A 24,529-nucleotide genomic window follows, 5' to 3' on the forward strand; every position below is an offset into this window, starting at 1 on the left:
ATCCTCATTTTGACAAATCGGAAACCGTTCTAAATTTGTTGGTAGTTTTTTAATATTTGTATAACAGTAATTTACAGGATTCTCTTGTGTGTGTGTGTGCGTGTGGAAATTCCTGTTCTTTTTTTATTTTTAAGAATTGAGAGTATAAATACAGCTATGTTCTGTGGGTTGCTGGCTTCAAGGACTTTGTGATGTAATGTAAACAGCACCCTTTTAAAGGTCAAATCCCACAGTAATCCTCAATATTTACTTTCAGATCTGGTACAAAAATGAAAGGTGAACCTTTGTTTCTTCTGCCATTTGAATAGTTCAGATTTATGTGGTGGAAACACTAAATTAAATTCAGAGTTTCGATCCAATGAACATTTAATATGCCTTGTCTGATTTTCAAAAAGAATTCTCAGAGGCAAAGAATTTTTAAATAAAGAAGATCACAATGGAAATCTCTCAGTTCTTCTTTCACAACCATGAACATTTTAATTGGCATCAGGAAAAATAGGTATGTTTACCTTCGTTATTTTGCCATAGCCTTAGGGTACAAATCCAAGCAAAAGACATCATACAGAATTTTATCAGTGGCTCAATCTTGGCAGAGTAAACGGACATTGTGTTGCATTTGTTAGGAACTCATTGATTGAATGCATTGGATTTTAACAGCTACAGGATAGTGCTTAAGTGTTCGTTTTTTCACTACAGTCAGCGCCTATATACGTATTTATATGTTCGAATAATTTGTGTCCAAATGAATTAAATTAATAATTTGTATTAAGTTAAAAACTTGTTTATAGAGTGCCTTTCGCCTCAAAGGTAGACCAAACTTCCGACCTTTTCAACCAAAACAAAACAAAAAAGTCGAGGCTTATTATCGCATGGAGGTGTGATCTTTCAGAGGATACCGTGCTTTGACAGGCAAGGCATAAAGTAAACCATATGAATCTTGATGAATGTCTGGAAAGCACAGACGCAGTGCCGTGTATGTGGTTGCCGGTACGTTGGGTGTCCTCCTGCAGCGCGTGACGGAGGAGGTTGCTAGGGCGGATGTGCTCCACGATCATCAGCACAGGATGAGTGTTTGAAACGCTGCCCTCTTGTCCTTTCAGTGCCACACTCGCAGGGGCCTGTTGACGGGAATCTGTATGCCAAAGTGAGGAAGAAGAGCACTACAGACAGCGGACTGGCAGGGGGGCCTCAGGATGGGTCTGTGACCAGCAGCCCGGACCACAGCGACCACGCCTTGTCCATCAGCAGCGACTCCGGGCACTCCACGGCCTCGGTGTGGACCAGCTGCACCTCGGGGACCAAACGAGGGCCGAGCAAGAAGGAGAGGGCAGAGCTGAAACGTCTTCTGAGCGGGTTTGGGCTGGACAGTGCAGAGCCCTGCAGGGAGATGACGGAGAGGAAGCAGCTGGTCGGCGTCCAGCACACGATTCCGGCCCAGGTCCACGTCAATGGGGAGTTGAGGATTAAGGACAGGGAGACGGATATCCTAGACGACGAGATTCCCACCCACGACCTTCACAGCGTAGACAGCATTGGCACCCTGTCGTCCTCCGAGGGCCAGCACTCCAATCAGCTGGGCCACTTTGGGTACCACAAGAGCAGCCAGAATTCCTTGCTGTCGGATGGGTTCAGCAGTCACACAGGCGAAGAGCAGCGTCTGGCCGGTGTTCCTGACCTGGGAATCAGCATAGAGGACTACGAGAGGGTTTTCAACGAGGTGAAGCCGGGTCACCTCCCCCAGAGGAACCCCTCTGGCTCTCATGTGGCACCCTCAAAGACCCAGACCTTTGGGCAGAGTGGCTACTCCACACAGACCTGGGTTCAGCAGCAGCAGATGGTGGCCGCACAGCACTACACTTACCAGCCAGCAGAGAGTGACGCGAGGTTCCCTCCAGAGAAGAGACAGATGAGTAGCCACCCCAGCCAAACTGCAATCCCAGACACTCCCACTAGAGGGAGCAGCAGCAGAGATGCTGTACAGAGGGCGACTATTGCGCTGAAGGAATCCAATGGCTTGCATATCGCAAGCAAAGAAGACGATTCACCTGCCTCGCTCGCTATGGATATTGATCAATCCATTGAGCAGCTGAACCAGCTGATAATGGACCTCGACCCCACCTTTGTGCCGATACCCACTCGATCGAATTCAGTTAAGAGGGAGGGCACGGGGCAGGTCAATGGATCTGTGGCCAAGAAAGATGATGGAGCCAGGTTCACCTATGGGGTGAATCGCAGGATTCAGGATGGTAACAACGAGGATATGCAGAACACACACCAATCAGGCAAGTCCAGATCCCTACTGTTGAGAAATATATAAAGTATGTGTCTTGCTTTGATGTTTGGGGTTGTTTGAATTTGATGTTTGACGTACTGGTGGGGATGTATTAATGTAAAAGACATATTAGTGTAACCCTATGTATTATGAACAAACAACCAAATTTGAAAGAAAAGCAGACATGATGATCCTGCAATTAATACTGAGAATGTTGTCACTGAAGTTTCTCTGTAACAGGAGAGGTGGGATTGTGGTCAGGGGCTCAGATCCTTCAGCTTTAAGGATTTTTTTAAGAACCAGTAGGATTTTATTTCTGGGGTCTCTCCTCCTGTGAAGGTGTCTTTCTGTTTTAATACCGGCACAAAAAGACACAGAACCGTAAGGAAAATTGTCATAATACTCTTTCACTCCCCCATAGTTCATTTGGGAGTGCTGCGGACTGACACATGATATTATTGCAAGTTGCCTGATATTGAAATGTACTTTAAACTTAAGGCTAATATTTTTTAAACCTTTTAATCACGCTTACATGTTCCCAATGAGCTTTATTTATTTACATTCCAAATAGTTCCCCAATAACGTGTAAAATGTTGCACTCTTCAGTCGTATAATAAGGGCTGGCTCTCCTGCTAATTTTTTTAAAGGCAAATATAATCAACAATTTTATGTAGGACCTGGGATTGTTGCTGCCTGGGGTAAAAAATGATCACGTTGCAGATAATGGCGCTATTTTATTTTGTTCCTTTCACCAGCTGTTTAAAAAGAACTCAGTAAATTTGTATATTAAGGTACTGTGGACATTTATTTAACACCTTATTATGATTGTGAAAAATTGCACACACTACAGAATTTTTTCATTATTCTTTTTCTTCATTTTTGTGAATTTGTTGAATTTCATTTCGGACAACCTGAATAGTTACAGGTAAAATGCTCATAATAATTTTAACTAAAATAACCGAAAGGAACAGCAGACGTCAAAATGAGATGTATTAGGGCTGTATTTATGTGGGAGGTTTAGGGATTTTTAATCCTGTTCAAAGTCTCGCCTTTAAACCTTGTAGCTCTTTTGTGTTGCTCTTCTTTCTTCGGTGTTGAGGAAAATTAACAAGAACAGCCTGAAAGCGAACCCTTTGGACTGTGGTTCAGCTAGCAAGAAGCTCAGTGCACACGATTTGACCTGTCTTTTCTCAAGTTTTTTTTAGACTAGCATGAAGTGGTAGGCAGCTGTACCAATATAGCCTGAACCCACTTTCTTGTCAGATTTGCCTCGAGTGGGGATAAACAACTGGGGATAAACAACACTTCCGTTTGAGGTGTCCCTCACACAGAGCTGTATTTCCCTATTTACACTGTCAACTGAAACTGTCCACCTTTTAATTTACCTTAGAAGTTTGGCACTCAAGAACTTTTTACCACCAGTGTTTGACCACTGACAGCCTGCTTTATTTTCTGTGAAGTTTTACTTCCTGCCTCATGGAAATTGAGTGTAGACCATTCTCTTACCACTTTGTATTTCCATTTGATGAACCATAACCAACTGTTCAGTCACTGAGAGTCTGCTTTCTTTTTAAAAAAAGATTATTTTTTTGCATGTCTGGTGGACAGCAGTTAAGATGTTAAGAGTTAAGATGTTCTATTTGCACTTTCTATTTAGTTTGTAATTAGGAGTGAAGTTGAGATTGTTTATTTAGGGCTTTGACCAATGTACATATACATTTAGAAATAAATACTGCAAAACGTCATTTAAAAGCAAAAATGACTGTGCATCATTAACCTCAGGAATCATCCCAAGAATAATATTAATAAGCATGTTTCACTCTTTAAGCTTTCAATGGCTACTACTCCAATAGCCCTTGAAGTTTTAAAATAAAAAAAAGTGTTTTACTTTTTCACAAAAAATTTTTTTTTTTTTTTCTATGAAGTGCTAAGAAAGAAAACTGATTGGCAATTTTGTAGCTATTGATCAAGGCAAAAGGGCCATTATCTAATGTTTAAGAATGTCCAAAGCTTCTTAGTTTTAAACTTGACACGTTTTATACAGTAATTAATGCATACAGTAAGTGGTAAGGAATTTGACACATTCTTGATGGTGTACGTGGTTGTGATTCAGATTTTTGAAAATCTACAAAAAAATCCTTCCCTTTTTATGATGTAGTTTATGATTCAGATATGGTTTGAAGAAATCAGTCAATTGTTGGTAATGAATAGTAATAATAATAAATGCTTACACTTCTATAGCGGTTTTCTGGACACTCCACTCAAAGTGCTTTACAGGTCATGGGGATCCCCTCCACCACCACCAGTGTGCAGCCCCACCTGGATGATGCGATGGCAGCCATAGTGCGCCAGAACGCTCACCACACATCAGCTATTAGTGGGGAGGAAAACAGAGTATTGAAGATGGGGATTATTAGGAGGCCATGATTGATAAGGGCCAATGGGAAATTTGGCCAGGATGCCGGGGTTACACCCCTACTCTTCGAGAAACACCCTGGGATTTTTAATGACCACAGAAAGTGAGGACCTCGGTTTTACGTCTCATCCCAAGGACGGCGCCTTTTTACAGTATAGTATCCCCGTCACTATACTGGGGCATTTGGACCCGCGTAGACCACAGGGTGAGCGCCCCCTGCTGGCCCCACTAACACCTCTTCCTGCAGCAGCCTTAGACGTTTGATGGGGAAACGGCACTTGTTGGGATGACTGAAGCTTTCAAAGGTTAAAGTTTATTCTGTTCATTCCCCTCTTCTTGTGAGGCTTTCAGCATGTTTGAGTCCTTCTTTGTAAGGACAGCCTTGGGAGGTATTTCACCTTCATCGCATTGTTGCAAGTGTTAATTTTTTTTCTGGGGCAGCATGATGGTCTGGCAGTGGCCAGGACAGGTAAATGTTTTGAAACCTGCTATTCATGAACTGCTCCACAGTCCTTGCCTTTCATGTGGTGTCTCCATTGTCGTACATCACATCCTAGCTAGCAGGTAATGGATTGCAGGAAACCAGTTTTTTTTTTTCCCCAATTCTTCCATGGAAACCCTTCTTTTCTCTTCTCCTCAGTCTTCACACTCAAAACCAAGTGCACATCTACAGACACTTTTTAAGAGAATGCGTTAGAACGGTGGCCTTCAAAAGGAAAGCGAATGAGACTGTCTTAGAGAGCCACCAATTTCACTCTTTTTCAGATTCTCAGATTTTTGGCTTGTCTGAAGGAACCTGTTCCGAGAGGAGGTGGAGATTTTATTTACCTGTAGGATAAAGGATTCTCAAAGTGGAAACACATTGTTGGCCTAGCTTTCTTAGATCTGGGTAGGCTTGAGTTGGCCTGGGTGACCCCAGCAAACCCCGGAAAGAGAAGCCCCTGTGATTTTTAACATAATTAAAGTTACAGACTTTAAGAGACTGTTCAGCCAATCTAGCTTGTTTGGTTGTTAGTAGTTAATCAATCCAAGAGTCTCACCTAGCTGTTTCTTGAAACAGGACAGGGTACTGCTTTGACAGCATGGCTGGGTAGCTTGCTCCATACACCCATAATCCTCTGTGTACGGAAGTGCTTCCTGTTCTTGGCCTTGTGAAATAAATGGGAGACTGTGGCGCTGTCTCTCTTACGATGCCTACAGAAGATTAGAAGTGTTGGTGATACTCGTGATGAGTGTGGAAAATTGCTATTGGCTGTGATAAATTACATTTTGGAGGAATGTTTGCATATCCCTAGGTCATAATGGTGAACATGATTGAGTATGTTTGAAAGGGGTAGAAAAAAAATATTTAGCAACATGTCTGTTGATTTCTGTCTTTTTTTTGACTAAACCATTCTGTTTAGAAACTTTTTTTTATTTGTGTGTGAGTTTTCTGCGTGTATGAAACAGTTCTTTTGCTCGCTTTCATTGTAATATCTGTGTTTGAAGAAAAGGTACAGGGACTGGGACTGTATCAGGAGAACAATTAACTATTTTCTTATTTTGTGGTATAATATTTCCCCTGAAGGTGTTATCATTTTCTTTTCCCAAAATGGATTGATAGGGGGCATTGTTGCGTAACAGGCAGGGAATGCTTTTGAAGCCAGGGTCACAAGGTACATTTTTATCCAGGACTTTTGTTTAGATAAAATTTTAAAAATGCAGTGCCCAAATCTGTTATGCAAATCTTTGATATGATATCTTCTTTCCAGTGTTGGTGTACCACTTAGACAAAACTGCATTTATTAAAAAAGTTATACTTTCTAATACATTAAAGTGCATGTTTTTCTAGCTCCTGAATGACAGGAGCAAATTACAACACTCCTCCATCATCTTGAGTAAATAAAGCTGGCTTTTTGACAAGTAAATTGCCAACTGCTGTTATCCATGTTGTTTTTTTGTAACCTGGACTGTATGAAGTATGAAATGCCTGTAATTTCACTAAAATGACTCACAGAGTGCTTTGCGTCTAATAACTTGTTAAAACATGGCTGTTATTTGTTTCAGAGATTTTGGCTAAAAAACTAAAGGAATTGCAAGATGTCTTATTATGACCTTGATAAAGGTCAATGGCTTCATTAAAGCAAACACTTACAGTGGGTACTGTAGACAACTCAGTCTTCTCAGGATGAAACTTTATTTAGTTGATGCTTTCACCCAAAGCAGCTTCTAATCACCGATCACATAGGAACAGGTAAAGGCTTATTCCATGCTGAAGAGAAGAGACACAGCCTGTCACCTGAAGAAGGCTCCACAGTCGATACGTTGTGTCTCTTTTCTTTTCAGCATGGAGTAATCCTTTACCCGTTCCTTTGCACTCTGAGCATACTGACGCAGCTCCCTACTGGAACTTCTTCAGTCTATAACATAGATTTGTTCCAATTTGTACAGCTGAATTTTCTGGACTTATTTTGGGTGAAGTCCTCTGTTCACTGAAAATGTCAGTGTACAAAACTCATCCCTGCTCTGGAGGCCAGCTTCTGAACTGCTTACAGTGTGAATAAACTGAGGGTTGTGAATGGGCTGTTTATTCGGCTGTGAAGGAACATTAACAGGATCAGTGGTTTATTGTACATGATTGTACTATGGAGTCAACAATACAGAAAGATGAACTGTAGACATCTGGTATCTTCACCTGCGTAGATGATGCATAAGACAATGAGAGAAAGGGGTTTCTTGTCTAATTTCCTCTCTTGATTTAATTCACAATTAATCTCTTCATTCTAATTGATATCTAACTCATAATTTTGTAAGGGTTCCCTGTGGATTGATTAAAAATGTGCCTCTTTGGTTGCTAGATTTTCATCTGATTATGAGCACGAAAACCCCTAAAATGCTTTGCATTTGATTACAGCTTTATGCTTATCTAATATTTCTTATTTTAATATATCTAATTCTGCTGTTTTTAGCCCAAATTATGATAATATTTTCATATATCCATATCCATATCCAGTATGGTTATAAGTTTTCAGGTTTTATAGTTAATTGCTCAGTCTCAGTTTTGTCAACCTTATATTGCTATAGAGTGAACCAAGATAGTTTTGTAAGAAAGAACAGTTTTTTTTTTCAAATTTGAGCAAATTATTTGGGCAAATTGTTTGTGTCAAATATTTTTACCATTTGAAATAAACTTAAATATGGTGTTAAATTTTTAAAATCCAGTGCAAAGGTTTACTGTATTTCTGGATTATAAAAGAAAGGCAGCACAGAAGAATAGACACTTAGACTCAGTTATTTGTGATTGCTCATTGCTGGAAGGAAACTAGCTGAACTCTGTGCAACTGAAGTGATTCACGTTCTATGTGCTTATGGTCAACAGTCTAGTGCAGCAGTTCTGATTCTGGACTTCCTCCAAGATTGTGGGTTCAGTCCCAAGAAACACAATGCTGTACTCTTGCACAACCTATTTTGACCACATTACTTCTTGTAAAATACCCAGCTGAATTAACGGGTGCAAATGTAAGTTGCTTTTTGTAAGAATTGTCACCCAAATACATTAGTAATGGAAAAATAAACTTATTATGTCACAGTACGGTATATTCTTTACCAAATATGTACAGTATAAAACCTGCGGTGCGCTAAATCATGGATGTAGTAACATTTGCACCTGGTTTGTTATTTTAAAATCTGTACTTCCTGGTATTTAGTGCTTAAAGGTAGAGTCTGCTTTTGTTTATTTTTTTAATTAAAGACAATCTCCTGGGTTAAATGAAAACTTTGGCTCACATACCAGGTACAAATTAAAAACTGAGTGCTTGAGGTTGGGCTTTTCTATCTCAAGGGTTTTGTTTATACTCAATGACAGACGGTCACTGGCTTGTAATTTTCAATTATTCTCTGTGGGTGGGTCAAAATTTGGATTTAATCTTCCAACTCATTAAGTGTAGAATGACCATATGTAAGCTGTTCATTCTTGGGAGATATTTTAGAAGTAGTATGGAATTTAAAGAGATGATTGCTTAATAATTATCCATTTAAGGGATTCATTTCTGTTTTTGAGAGCTCAATTGGAATTAAACAGCAGAAATTACCGCTGTCCCGAGAAATTTTGTATTTAATCCTGTGCCTGTGTTTGGAAAGATTTAAAATACCGTAATTTTCAAAAGGAGTGTTTATAGGCAGGGGAGGACTTACAGGAAAATGTGCTGTGGACTGTAGACATGTTTAAATAAATGCAAGTCTTGGATGCAAAACAAAAAGTTTTGTGCAAGTTATATAGAAGCTTCAGGTTGTCTCCTGTCATGCCAACATAAAGAAAGATGAAGAGGGGGCTGCTGTGCATTCCACTGATTCCTTGGTTACCACCGCCTTTTGACCTCTTGCTTAGCTGATAGGGTTAAAGGCTATTGAAGGCTGAATGGAGTATAAGTGCTAATAAGTCTTCATTAACAGCACTGGAAGATTTGTGTGTTTGGATGTGATAAGAGATTTGGAATACCATTATTTGTGAACCCATGACCTGAGTAGTGCAAAACATTTGTTTTAACTGGAAAAACTAACAAGATATATATATTTTTTGTTTAACAGGCGTCACATGGAGAATGTACTATATACAATTATTTGTGTTTACCCGGCCGTATTTATGTAGTCGCAAAAAATCCCGTTTTAACAATTTTGCGAGGCATGGTCCCTCTTCTTCTTACCCCGGAATAATTAATTGTCAATAAAAGAGCATAATTAGTCACAGGACAAGTCTCGTCTTGGCTGCCAACTGTACATAGTTCTACAAGGGAAAAACAAATTACCTCCTGTTGTTGTGATTCTGGAATTTCCACGTCAGGAACACATTTACCCTGCAGCCAACAGCTAGAATTTGTACTCAAGGTTTTCGGTGTAGAATTGCCTTGTGGAGCAAAACACAACTGTGCTCTTCAACCTGGCTAATGCTCAATTCACTGTTCTGAACTACATTGTGGCGAAAGCAACATGCTTTACTTTTAGAGGCGCAGCAGTGAAGGGTTTTCAGTTCTGTGTTCTAATATTATGCTGGGATTTCATTTAGAACGATCCAAGAATGTCCTGCAGGCGTGCACTCCCACACACATTGTGACGACCTATTGGAGCTGATTCTTGGCTGAGTTGAGCTTTGACTTTGACAAATGTGACTGAGCCGAGTGGGATCTGCCAAACACATCTCTGCCATCTGACATCCATCCAGCTCACTTAAAGAAGTCACCTGATCATTCCTCTCAACCACTTCAAAACTCACACCTTTCACAGGCTGAGAAGGCTGTGTAAATGGATGGCCATTGATAGAGATGTGTCCTGCAGGTCTTGATAAATAAGAGCACATTCAATGTGCAATCACTTGAATGATATTTCAGTATCACAATTCAATACACACTTTAATCCCACGTCTGATTCCAAGTGAATTAGATCGATTTAGAAAGGGGATGTTGATACTTCTGCATCTTTGTAAAAGTCTTTAGTTGCAGATAAGACAGGACAGGAGAAATATTATATTAACAGTATCGTGTACAGTTACATATTATCAAGTGAAAACTATGTGGAAGTGCATTTAATACACAAAAGTTAGCCAGCTGCATGATTGAAGTATATACCCTGGTTTCTCTCAAGAAATAGCTAGATTAGATCCATGGTTCAATTAACAATGAATGAAAGTACCGAATTACCTGGAAGGATCAAATGGTTTTTTTTCCATCGGTAGCCTTTCTTACTATGTTCTCATGACAAAGTCTGACATAAATTATAACCCTGAAGATTGGAACAGTTGATATACATTTCTTAAGCACCTTGGCTTTGTTCTTTGCAAAACATAATTGTTTCCTCTTTCAGGTTTGAAATTAGGTTATTTTTCCTTCAATACAAAGAAAGAGATATTGAATTGTAAAAGGGTAGTGAGAAATTCTGATACAAAGAGGAAAAAGAAGGTACCATGGTTGTCATTGACAAATGTTTTTCCACAGTTCAGAAATATACACTTGTACTGACTGTTTCAGTTTATTGTGCTGCTGGGAGACATTTAATTATAAATTGAACAGCAATAATAGACAACTCAATATCAAGTGTGAGCTGCATGTTATGATACATTTTGTTGGTTTTCATTTGAAAAAGTGGGACTGCACTACTTTTTACACAACAGGAACTTTAAAAGCTATGGTTGAATTTGTTATCGTAATACTGTATAAACCATGCAGTACATGTTGGTGCAGTATGTGGACAATTCATCATAGTACACTGACTTTACATTTTGCAACTTAAAGCTAAATATAGGAATGATTTCACTCTGGTACCTAACCATAGAGATGATTCATGTGTCCAATTACAGATTCTAATTGACATGTGTGGTGTTTCACATGAGAGAACCTTCAACCACAAGATGAAATTTCTTTAGCATTTTGAAGTCACTGTGGTTTTCTGCAGAAATATTAAGAGATTCCTGTGCCATTTTCATATTGCATTTCCTTTTTCATTTCTATCATTATTTATTATACAGTACATACCGTGCTAGGCTTTTGGGAAAATTGGCCCTGGTGTGAGTGTGTGTGTGCCCTGTGATGGACTGGCTGTCCAGGGTGTACCCCACACCCGAAGAAGGCTCCACGGCCGAAACGTTGTGTTTTCTTTCTTCTCTTTTCAGCATGAAATAAACCTCTTACTTGTTCCTTTGCAGCCTACGCATGCTGACCCAGCTCCCCACCTGAACAATTCTACTTTGCGCCTGTTGCATGCTGGGATAGGCTCCAGCTCCCCCGTGACCCTGTATGGGATAGAGAAGTTAGATGGATGGATGGACTTACATTAATTTTCCCTTTCTACTTGTTTATTAATATTGGATCATACTGTACATCAGCTCTAGGGATAAAAAACAACTTCATACTTAATCTCTAAATATAATATTCTGTCTTAACATCCACGCATTTTTTTCAGAACTGTTTTTTTTCCATCGTTCTCTTAAACAGAGGCCTTGCTAAAACGTTGTATCTGTTTTTCTTCACGGTTTGTGAAGGTAATACACCGCCCTGCTCTCTGTGGACACAGGCTCATCATCTTCAAGCATCTCATCATTTCGTAATGTGCTCCCGATAAAGGGTAGACGTCGCCTTTGTAAAGTCTTAACCCTTTTGTCTGACCGCAGTTTGCCGAAGATGGAGAAGATCATTTTAAGACCACAGTTTGAGTTGCTCGGCAAGGCTCCCTGAAATGTGCCTCTGCTCGTGGTTTGTGCTCTGTCTTGCAGACAGATGTCGATTCTGTTTTGGTTGAGCACTGAAACACAGCTTGTCAGAGCATGACTTGCATACCTCTGACGGCACGTGGACTCCAGAAATCGAATGTACCAGGACCAGGTGAACTTGACAGCAAAACAAAATGCTGCACCCAAGCTACTTATTTAAAACAGGACAGCCTTACTACAGTACCTTTCATAATCAAAATGAAATGTGTTATTATAAAGTACGTACATACTATATACAGTATACTGGATATACTGTAGCAGACGTGTAGGAAATCCTTCGGATTTTAATTTTATTGAGTTATAGAAAGAAACAATATATTTATTTACTACAGAGTATAATGGTCCATTTTTTTTCAAAACTTCACACTCTTTGAGTGTGAATAATACCACCATCAGACATTTTTGAAAGTGTGGTATTGCCTAGAGCTGTTAAGCTATTTCTTTACATTAAAGATGGGTACAGTTTTCTATTGGATATAGCTGTATAATTGTCAGAAACTGTAAGGCTTTTTAATAGTGTCTCACTGTAGCCAGCTGTAGTCTTGGCTACAGTTTTAATTTCAAACGGCCTCTAAACTACTTGAATGGGTGAATGATTTCCTTCAGAGGTTGAAATGATATTGTTGCAGATGTTTAGCTTTTGATGGTTTAAGGGTGACCCACAAAGCCTATTAGATAGTTATCTCATTATCTCAAATGGAATTGGTATTTAAATAGATTTAATGTATTGTCCTGCTAATCCAATTGTAACGAATACGCCCCTGCGTATAACGGGGATCTCAGCCGCCCGGGATGAAGGAAGTCTCCTTTAGCTCAGCCGACAAGTTCCCTGCTGCGTGACGCCGGAGACCCGGGTCCGAGCCCAGGCAGTGAGGGACGAACTGGCAGGGCTGGAGTGGCAAGGGCTGAACCCCCAGAACCGTTACACAATACACAATTTGTAGTTAGTGCCATTGTTGCAGCAAGCATCACATCTTCCAATAAAAAAAAAAAACTTGAGGGGTTTAAATCAAGATTCACAGTGTACAGATAGTGTACATATTTACAGTTTTCACACACACATATTTTACTCAGGCTAGAAATACCATTTTAAGCAGTTTCTTTGCTGCTTGTCCAAAAAAAGCCATGCTCATGCCAATATAAGAATTATCTTGTTAAATTATGTGTAACAGTAACTTTTTCCTCTGCGTGGATCTATCAGTGTTTATTTGCCTGAAGTGGCTATCAGGGCAAGTGTAACATTAGAAAGAAATGACAGGAATGAAATGGTGAACATCACCCCAGAAACAGTGTGGTTAGCATATGTCATGAAAGCATACAAACATTATAACGTTATTGTTGCGTAAATGTATTATTGCACTGAGCACATTTGGTTTTTTTTAGCTTGTTTTTCTAACCTAGAATGCCGTACTTCTCTAAAATGAAAGATTCCGCACTTCCAATGTAAATCCTGGGCTTGCAGTTTCTGGGAAGGGGCAGCTGTCTGCTTTGTCACAGCTGCACATATGGCAGGAGTCTGTCTGACAGACCACGCACTGCTCTTGTTCCTAGAACATGTGTTTAATACTTCTGAAGTCTGAGAATGTTTATTGTAAGGTTTTGTATAACATGGATTTCTACATCATGCTTACATCTTTTTATTATTTAAAGTTATCCTAAAGTTTGCCATGCTATATAAAAAATACATTGTTAAAAAATGCCAGTGCAATGTTTATTATTATAAAAGGTTCTTGTCCCAGTTCCTTTCAATTCTAAGTATATTAAAAGAGAAATACAGGTTAGTGTGGCATATACAGAGACTGGATATTGTTCATGAGTTGTTTAATTTTGGATTCAATTTGTCTCTGTTTTGAGAAACGCCTGGAGCACTCCATGAAGTCTGAATGAGCAGCTAGATCATTTCTGATCTGTGTGTGATGGAGTATATAATTTGAAGCAAATGAATTGAGCCAGTTTCCAGACGTGTATTGACAAACTGGGCTATCACTCCTTTCTCGCAGACTTCCAGGTTCTTTCCATTTTTCGAGAGGTCATCCTTGTGGGCTTTTTGGTTAAAGTCCAAGCTTTTTTCCAGTGAGGCTGAAAACTTTTTTTTTAAGCTGGAGAGGTCTCCGAGACACAGAAGAACTACTTCTGTTGCTAAAAGAAGAATTGAAACTAACGATGAAATGAAATGCATGCCAATAGCAAGGGAGGTGAAGTGATCATATTGAGTGAAGAAGTAAACATGTTATACTTACAATTATAATAATATACTGTTCTGTATTTACCATTAAAGTTGTATGCCTCTTTTATCAGTTAAATGAAAACTAGATTTATTTCATAGCAGAAACTCCCTGGTGTCATAAATTTCCCTGGTTTCCAGATATACAGTATAGGTCCTTTGTACCTAAGTTCAGCTATTTTCTCAATTTGAAGAAGCAACACTTCAAAAATGGTTTGCCTTTTAACCAAGAGCTGTGTGACTAATGTAGAACAGATGAACTCAAACCACATAGCATCTTCATAATCAGTTGTATTCATTAGCAGTTTCTAGCATTCCACAGCTGCATGAGATTGCATTTTTCTGTGTTCAGATAGGGTCGTTATACCAACAGCACTGTTAATGAGGGATGTTTTACAGGCACAAAGGGAACTAAGGAATTTCTAAACCCCAAAGCACTCAGATATGCAATATGGTAACACAGGCAATTAGAATTATAAGGACATCTGGACAGTATTATTAAAATATAGGTAAGAATCCATATAAAACTAGATTATGCTAAAATGCATTAACCCTCTAAAATATCTCCCCTTGTAAACTGTCACAGCTGCACTTTGGCTTTGGAGAATGGTTTTATATTGGACCTTTATTATAGTTTTTGCAAAATAACCCAAATCGATGAAATCACATCCTTTGCCATTTTATTGTATGTGGCACACATTATTTTCCATTACTCTTTGAATTTAGCTACACAGTTTTGTGTCAGTTGCAGGAGTTGGTAGTGTTTGTCTGGGAACAACTATTTTTGGAGTTTCAGCTCCTGCCCACACTGCAGACCTCTACCCTAACCCATCGACCATCTCAGCATCCCAAAGATATCTCCGGAGTTTCTCCTGACATGGAGAGATTTACGAAAACCTACACTTGTTTCTTTTCTTAAAACCTAAACAACTTAAATGAATAGATGCAGATTAAATGATACTAATGAATTGAAAAAGGAAGTGGTTTTGAATAGTTAGGAAGGGATGGGCTTGATTTTCATTTTCATAATCAAGAGAAAGACATTCACTCTTTCAGCCTTCTGACTTTTGTTTACAGAGCTGCTGTTTATTCTGTATTTCCTGATTGTGGTCTGTGCGGTTTTACATTAATTTTACCTCCTAAAATACTGTAGCTGTGGTGATGTAAGAGGTTGGTTTTCTTCCTAGCTGCACAGACTGTATTGACAGAGAGTTCTTCAGTGCTATTCCTTATGCATGGGGATATACAGTATAGTACACTGCTGTGGCCAGTCCCTCTTGCTGTTTCAAACAACTGCAGGTTTCTGAAACTGATGGGCTGGTGTCACCAGTCACTGGACCTTAACTGCACTAAAACTTAAAGAACAAACCTGAGGGAGAACAGGAAGATGAGCTCAATAATTGTGCCCTGAGAGAATAAGACAATGGACCAGTACTGTATATGTGGCCGTATAGGAACTTGCACAAACAATCCACTTTTTTATTTTCTTGTGAAAAAGTCTAATAAATTCCATAGCAATCAAACGTTTTAGTTATATTTCAGTAAGAAGTCCATGCATCCCCACTGTTTCTTTAAGCATGTGAATTTGCACACTTTCTAAAACAATATATTATTGCTATAAATATTGTACTTTGTTTCTCCAAGAATAATACATGTTCAGACTTCTTGCAAGATTGATGTATAGGTTTGCTGTTATATATAAATCATTCATTCACCTTTATTCTAATAGCTAGTAAGAATGCAGCACTTGTTCTTTAATTATATGAAATGTAAACCTGAAGAATGTAAATTTGGAATATATTAAGCCAGTTTAATTAATGACTCATGGATGATAACATTTACAACACTTCAGTAATTATAATTGTAATGTGACTGTATGTTGTTCTTCGAGTCTGAGGCAATATTGTTGTAGTAAAATCTCCTGTAGCAGAATTTTGGCAGAACCTTATCTGGTAGATTCTGGAATGCAAGCGTAAGCCGACCCTTTTGATGTTCAGACACTAGAAATAAACTTTTCAGCCTCGTGAAGGTTACTCTTTACTCTTATTTAGTTCATTTTTTAATTAATTTCCCCTCACATCCATGTACAGCTTTGGTTCATGGACATCCCCAGACGTGTAGGAATGCTAGAAAACCAGTTAATACTTTCAAAATGTACAGAGGGGAACACAAGTGGTCCAGAGACTTTTCTTGAACTGCTTTTCTATTTCCTGAACAACGTGTTGACATACCTTTGAAACTAATAAATGCAGTCCTTTGCGTTTGCAGCCCTGCAAGCCAGTGATTCCAGCCTGGAAAGGTCAAGGAGTGTGCTTGGAGCCCGGCAGAGCAGTGACATCACAGAGAGCTCTCTGTTCAGCAGGACCGGATGGGTCCTGATGGAACAGATTCAACATTCACCGGCCTATGCTTCAAGCTCACAGCCTTCTGAGGTATGAGGCTCTTGGCACAGAGCAGTAGCACTGTTATTTGTGCAAGCTCTTTTTCTCGACGGCTGCTGAAACCCCTTTATATGCAAATATATGTTATATATTTTAATATGCATGTCTTTTTTTGTTGAAATCGTGTTAGATGTGATAAACTAAAGTGAGGAAGAAATGCAACGAAAAGTAAAATTAAACTGACTTTAATTCAGAAAACTCTAACGAAACATTAAGCACTGGCTTATGTCATGTACGTTCAAAATTTGTTTCAAATAACTCACCTTCATTTAAAATTGTATCTAAACTAACTTAATTTGGCAATGCTAATTATATTAGGGGGAAAAAAAACCTGTGTACAGCAGAATGTTGGAGCAGGCAAAATACAATGGAGCATTTTTTTCAATTGTTCAAATCTGGTCACCATGTAAAGGCAGAGTCCTTGATTTATACTGTACTACTGTGTCCATTTAACCCCTTAGTAATCATTCACAGCATTATTAACCAGTATGGTATCCTCAGTTTATTTGCTCGTATTAACTCCAATGATATCTTTACCATTAAATGGCGGAGCGGTGGCTCTGTGGCTAGGGATCTGCGCCTGTGACTGGAAGGTTGCCGGTTCAAATCCCGCGGCCGGCAGAGGAATCCTACTCCGTTGGGCCCCTGAGCGAGGCCCTTCACCCTAACTGCTCCAGGGGCGCCGTACAATGGCAGACCCTGTGCTCTGACCCCAAGCTTCTCTCCATGTCTCTGTGTCTGTGTCTCCATGGAGAAAAGCTGGGGTATGCGAAAAGACGCATTCCTAATGCAAGAAATTGTATAGGGCAAATAAAGAAACATTAAACCGACTAACAGATTGTTCTGACTAACAGATTGTTCTCGCATTCACCATTCGCCAAGGTGTGCAGGTCTGTGGCACAGCCATTGCAGAAAAGCCTTGCTGCTGTTTAAAGAGTGTGCTGATAAGAATTATCTAATATAAGTGCTCTCTAATATAGAGACTCTAATATACAAGTGCAAACACAGCCTCCCCGGGACTCTCTTTATCTGCAGAATGGGGCTGTGTCACGGGTCCCCTCAGATTTGACTGATGTGGTTTCTTCTCACTTGTTTCCGTGGATGTTGCCCATTACAGTGCAGTGCCCTGCAGCGCAGAGAGGTGAACGGTGAAGCTGACAGCAGTGTGTTGTCTTCGCTGGAGACCGGCAGTGAAATAGTCCCTCTCACTCCCGCTTTCCCTGTGTCCCCTCCAACACCTTATGGTAAGATGATGATTCCCTCCCACTGATATTAAGAGCATTTCCAAGGCCAGGTCTGTTGCTGCCTTTGAAATGCAGAGCTCAATCATGTTCAGCTTAATTGTGTCCCTGGCTTTGTTTTTTTTTGTTATGATCACAGTGAATGCCCCGCTGTATAAATCGGTCTCCCAGGTCGTCATAGTAAATGAGAATTTGTTCTCAATTACTTGCATAACATACCTTCTTAAATAAAGGCTGTCTGGACAATGTGTTCAAAAAAGTGCAAATGCACAATATGTTTTATGTAAGGGTGGTCTTATGAATCCGTCTATAGCCATATAATAGTGTAATATTTAGTTTTGTTAAGCTGTGATAGTAAAAGAAATAAAAAATAAAGATTTAAACTAAGGTTGAGAGTCTTACCCATCCATTTATTTTTAAGCTTTTTAAGTGGAGATCTCAATATTCCTGTTTAATCCTGGTCTGCTGGTTTTACTTAAATTGGGTTTTACTTATGAGGACATTAAGATCTTCCTCAATTTTCAGAATATGCTCGATCTCAAATAAATTCCAAAAACACTTGACTAGATAGTCTTCCTGACAGGCAATGCTACAAAGAAGGATCTCCCGTTATAAAAATAAATGCATTTCTTATAACGATTCCTTATGGTCCGGGACAGTACTTTCTCTTCCTCTAACAATTGGAGCACCAGCTAATCTGTTTTACACTTGCACAATGATCGTGCTGAAAGCCAGAATGATTGCTCCTCATCCCCTCTGTTACAGATTCTCTCAGGATGGGCCTCATGCTGTATGTTAGTGGGAGTGTCCTGTAATATTGTATTTCTGTATGTCTGGAACTACATGTGTTTTTGGATGTGACTGGTGTGAATGGTGCTAAGCCCTCAACTCCTCCTTCTCTGTTTGTCTACACCAATGCATCTAGAGCATTAGAAAATGCTTCCCATATTTCATATATACAGTATAAAAAATAGGGAGCGGAGTAAAGTTAAGAAAAATTCCAAACATTTGGAAAATCCCTGTTTTTTCAGTAAAGCAAGGCGCTGCACTTACGGTCTCAGAAAACTCTTATGCTGAGATTATATGTGCTCATAATTATACTTAGATTGAGATATGCAATACAAGCTTTCTCTTCCTCTCTTGCAGTGAGAAATGCTCCAGAATTTACTGAGATGAGGATGCATAACCCAGCAAGCAGGGACTTTGAAGCATACAGACCCTCCCACGGTAAGAGAATCTGTCGTATTTACTGTACATATAAGGTGGGAAAAGGCTTAGAATGTGAAAATTGGCGTTTACGTATTCAAAATCTGCTTTCAGCAGCCAGGGTAAGAACCCCGAATTAAAACAAAAACGTGAACTAAAAAGTATGTGCTTATTGTCCCTGGCACGTGTTTTCAGGAACTGGAATGTGGATGCTTGTTCTGCTGGTTACTACTCTTAGAGATAACAGTGTGTTCATACAGTAATACCTTACTGAAATTTGCCTAATGTTCATTAAGCAAAGGGAATCACGGAAGTGTAAAGCCTTATCATATTTTTCATACGTAAAATAATGTTTTCATCAAAAACCAAAAGAATACCCAGATTTGATCATGCCAGATTAAAGCACGTTTTTTATAATAATAATTGCTTACACTTATATAGGGCTTTTCTGGACACTCCACTCAAAGCGCTTTACAGGTAATGGGGATCCCCTCCACCCCCACCAATGTGCAGCCTCACCTGGAGGATGCGATGGCAGCCATAGTGCACAAGAACGCTCACCACACACCAGCTATTGGTGGGGAGGAGAACAGAGTGATGAAGCCAATTCAAAGATGGGGATTATAAGTAGGCCATGATGGGTAAGGGCTAATGGGAAATTTGGCCAGGTTACACCCCTACTCTCTTCAAGAAACACCCTGGGATTTTTAATGACCGCAGAGAGTCAGGACCTCGGTTTTACGTCTCTTCCGTAGGACAGTGCCTTTTTTCAGTATAGTGTCCCCGTCACTATACCGGGGCATTGAGACCCGCATAGAACGCAGGCCGAGCGCCCCCTGCTGGCCCCACTAACACCTCTTCCAGCAACAACCTTAGTTTTTCCCAGGAGGTCTCCCTCCAGGTACTGACCAGGCTCACACCTGCTGAGCTCCAGTGGGCTGCCAGTTGTGAGTTGCAGGGTGATATGGCTGCTGGGTTTAAACAAATCAGTAACATTGTGTCCTAATACAGCATACAGAAGGAAACACCACTCCTCCCACAGGAGAACAACACTAGGAGCTTGTTTAAATACCGTGACTTTGGCATTTCGACTTGGCATGCCTCCTGCGCAGTTTATTCCAGATACAAGTTATTTGGAAACTTTCCAGATGTTTAAAGTTGAACTAAAACACTGTCACCACCTCTTCCTAATACCTACTTCATCCTCGTATCTTTCCTGTCTTAAAAGGAAAATGTTGAAGAGATATGCCAGGGTGGTTATGCGCATTATTGAAATTCATTGATGGTAGTAAGAACAGTTACTATGGGGAGCTGTGTCTAGGTGTGAGCTGCAAAGTAAGAGGTAGAGGTTAGTTCTACACTGAAAACTTAAAAGAAATATTGTGTTCATTTTTTAACTTTACAGCTTTAAACTTTACATTAAGTTAACATCTGCTGTAGTGTGCTTGTTAAACTGATTAGTATTTGTGCTAAGCGAATGGTGATAAAGCCTTAAATGGTTTTCTGATCATATCAAAATATGTTGGAACTTTTCTTTCCATGAATGTCTGAATGACATTTTAAATCATGGGACTATTTTTAAGATTCTGAAGAATTTTAAAAACTGCAGAATTCCCAAATATCGTTGTGACATGGATGATTGTGATTTTACTGCAGAATGTGTTGCAGGTGAAAGAGTTCAATGACTATGCCTTGCATTGTACTGCAAACCAATCGCTTCTACTAGAACCTTTTAATTACATCCCTAACCTCAGGGTAATTTGGGTTAAGCCATTTTATTAATAATGTTCAATTCACCAACACCTCAAAGTGATGTTGGCAGGGTAATATTTGACAGATATACAGTGTACGTGGCAGATTATCAGGAGAAGAAGGTGGTATCCACATGTCCCTGCAGTAAACTATGAGTTTTTTAAACACTCGTGGCTTAAAGCTTTTGCATTCTGCCAAAGAAGCACCATATGGAAAGCATCAAACCCCAGATTTCTGTGAGGAAATGCACAAGAAATCAAAATGTTTTGGATAAATATCAAAAACAATGGCAATCCGAGATGTGGTGTTCTGAGATGTGCAGTATGTTTGCATGATACAGTATGTTTGGGATTTCTAAGTGGATTCTTTAGAAACTACTGTAAAGTCAGATTATATACCCATTTATTTCTTTTCATAGATTGATTGGTACTTTTCACGTGTGGAAGACACTTTTCATATGTTGCACATTGTACCTTATCCTATGTGCCTTATGCATTTTATTTGCAATTGTCTATAATTCTATCCTAAATTATTAACTTGAGTAAAAATTGGTATGGTATGCAGAGTATAAGGAGGTATGAGTATGTTCAATATAAGATAATAATAATTGATAAATAAATAATAATTGGTAAATTAAATATTAATAATCAGTCAATTAAAATAATTAGAATAAGTACATGATGTATTTGAAGTTATAAAATAATTAAGTATGTTTTTTTTCTGCATACTATCAACTGTGGTCATTAATCTTAGTTAAGTCTTAGCACAGAAATTGATCCTGCACAGAAATTGATTGTTTTGCAGTGTGGTCAGATTCTATCAAGACAAAAGCCGTTTTTGTGCAAATTTTGTGTTCCCAAAATGTGATGAAAAGAATTTCCCACTAAGCTCCCACTGCCTGAGTGTCAACAGTGAAGCTAAAAATATCCAAGGACTAGCTCTAAGGAGGTTGGTTTATTGTTCGGAAGTAAACAAATTTCCTGCAAACTCAAACCTTATTAGATTTCTGTTTAACTGGCTTCCTGCAGCTTCCCCATTCATTTCCAGAAGGGGAATAACCTGACTTTAGCAAATAAGCTTTGTGCTTTGTTTCCTCACTGGGCAGCTCTGTAAACTGATTTGCTGAATTTGTAGTTGGTTTGTGATATGTGTACACGCTCTCTGCTGAAGATAGACAGATATCCCAGGAATTGTGTAGATCTGGGTGAATCCCCATATGTCTGACTTGTTCAAATTATTTTATGTGTGTGGGTTTTAATATTTCTGGACTTTTAATATTTCTGGACTCAGAAACCAGTTGTGTTTAATTTATAAGTTAATATAAATTGGTATAAATTAATCACTCTGCAGTTCATGTTAAATTAAGAGTAAATGAACCTCATTGCTTTCATTGGATATTTATTAAATGAGATTAATGGAATCTTAAGATGACATGAAAAATGAATTTGAAAAGTACTTTATTATAATTCCTACCCATTTGTATCAGAATGTGAATTTAACATTTATCCCACACAAAATTAATTGCTATCCCAAAACCTTTGCCCATATAATGAGATCTCTACCTGCTAACCCTTAGGCATCCAGAATATGCTGTTTAACACCTCTCTCATCCAGAATATGCTGTTTAACACCTCTCTTATTCAGAGTCTATGCTGTTAGAGTAAAGGAATTCCAAAAGATGATTTAAAAAGCAGAAAAGATTTTGAGCAAGACATTTATTTCTAGTATGGAAAAAAAAACAAACTTTAAAATCTAACAGAAGTAATGAAAATCCATCCCAATCTACAGGGAAATTCTGAAAGATATTTAATGATAGTGTGGACTGGGCACAAAGAGCCACATAGCAGCAGGAGTTTCCACCAGATTTTATTTCACTCACTGCAACTGTAGATGTAATTAGGAGGGAAAAAAGAGTGTGGAATGCATCGTGTTTTATGTAGTGTATTTGTATAGTGCATTTCCTACAGTGTTTCTAAAAATATGAGCTTGCAGAGCATTTTTTCCATTGATGGCACTGTGCAAAATTGGCACAGTTTAGCCCCTCATGAAAGAGATTTTCATGTTATTTAGTTCAAGTCTGATTTAATTGAGAAATAACTCCTTAGACCACATTTCCATTTCATTTTATTGTTTTGTTTGCTAATGAGTAATTTTGTTTAAATGCAAACTTGTTAGTGTGTGTGCATTTGGTCGGAGCAATTGCATTGAATCAGGGGCTGGTAGGGCAGAATTGCAATTACTTACTTGAAATTTGGTAATATTACTCCTTAACAGAATGTATTTTCTTAACATCTCGGAATCGGATTCTGTAAATTTCCCAAATTTACTAATTGAGGCTCATAATGCAGGACATCTTAACCCTTCAATAAGAGTTTGTCCAAAGAGACTTAAATTTGCAATTGTTTATACAGCTGGGTATTTTTCAGGTGAAATACCTTCCTTAAGGGTACAACAGCAGTGTCTCACCTGGGCTTTGAACCCACAGTCTTTCAATGATAAGTGCAGAACCCTAAACACTGCTCCACTGCGAAGTGGCTTGATTTATTGTGTGTGGGAACATGGCAGCAGATAATTCCACACTGAAAAGTAGAAAGATAAAAAAACAGTGTTTTGACTGTAGAGCCTCCTTCAGGTGCCTTTCTTCCTACTTTTTCGCCAGACTCCTGGGGCAGGACAGAAAACAGCCAGCCTTAATTCTGTTACAGTTAGCTTTTGATTGGCTAGATTTTACAGCCCAATAAAACAGGTCTGAGTAGGCGAGAGTGGGGATTAAACTGCTTAATGTCACTTCTCATTCATTCTTTCAGAAAAGGTGCTTTGGAAACTGTGAGAACTGCTCAATTTACTATTTGAAAGTACATATTAGTCCTGTTTCACGTGCTTAAAAACAAACCTCAGTTTCAAATCTGTACTTTTATTTATACAAAATTAGCACATAAAATCTAGTTGAAGGCTTTGGATGACTAACAGTTTCAAGTTGTGAATGAGCCAATTGAATGACATTCTGTGGGCATTAGCATGCCAATTAGGTGCTACAGTACATTCCGAAAGGACTTGAAATGAAAAAAAAAGCTGCAGGTTAAAAGGGTTAAAGAGAATGAAAATTAATTTTGACAGTGGGATATAGGAGAGACAGATGCACAAACATTAAGGGAAGAAGCACTGAAATGTTCCTATATTATTTAGTCCAAAGCATTGGCTTAAGAGTGGGACATACTGTTCCTTATGCTAATTTTAATTGGATGAAGTAGTGGCATTCTTGCTTGGTTCTTGCTTGGTACATTGATATGAAAATGTTCCAGAATTCAAATGCAGTCGTCTTAGGTCACAGAGTTAACGTTTACACAGTTCACCATCATCGTTATTTCCTAAAAGGTGTCTTTTGAGAGGATTAAAAGATTGGTATTGTAACAAGCCAATGCAAAAAGGAAGCAGATATTCCTGATGAGTTCAGTCCTTTTAAGGGTCAATTGTGTTGAAGAAGAATGTGTGGGAATGTGGCTGCCTACTCAGCAGCGAAATTATTTGAGTACATTTAGATTAAAATAATTAAATATTTAAATGAGACTACAGCAAATATCCAGCAAACCAAAGAAGTTCACAGAATTTAAATAGGGTCTGAATAAGGTTGCAACTCAATTCCTTTTGATTTTTAAAAATAATATTAATAAGCAAAAGTTTAAATGTTCACTCAAGGCTGTGATTTCATCCCTTTTATCTTATAAAATCCATACATGTAT

General features: G+C 38.8%; 1 protein-coding gene across 3 annotated transcripts in view; it reads left to right on the forward strand.

The window, feature by feature from the left end:
- LOC148657602 (tensin-3) overlaps positions 1-24,529 on the forward strand; it is an 83,318-nt gene that overhangs the window by 27,196 nt on the left and 31,593 nt on the right. For all 3 annotated transcript variants that reach the window (XM_088644064.1, XM_088644063.1, XM_088644065.1), the window contains exons 13-16: positions 1,101-2,282; positions 16,418-16,581; positions 17,708-17,834; positions 18,978-19,058. In XM_088644064.1, the coding sequence (XP_088500190.1) occupies positions 1,101-2,282; positions 16,418-16,581; positions 17,708-17,834; positions 18,978-19,058 (1,554 nt within the window). The remainder of the gene's footprint in view (positions 1-1,100; positions 2,283-16,417; positions 16,582-17,707; positions 17,835-18,977; positions 19,059-24,529) is intronic.

The sequence above is a fragment of the Lepisosteus platostomus genome, chromosome 8, assembly GCF_059453375.1.
Source record: "Lepisosteus platostomus isolate fLepPlt1 chromosome 8, fLepPlt1.hap1, whole genome shotgun sequence".
Lineage (NCBI taxonomy): Eukaryota > Metazoa > Chordata > Actinopteri > Semionotiformes > Lepisosteidae > Lepisosteus > Lepisosteus platostomus.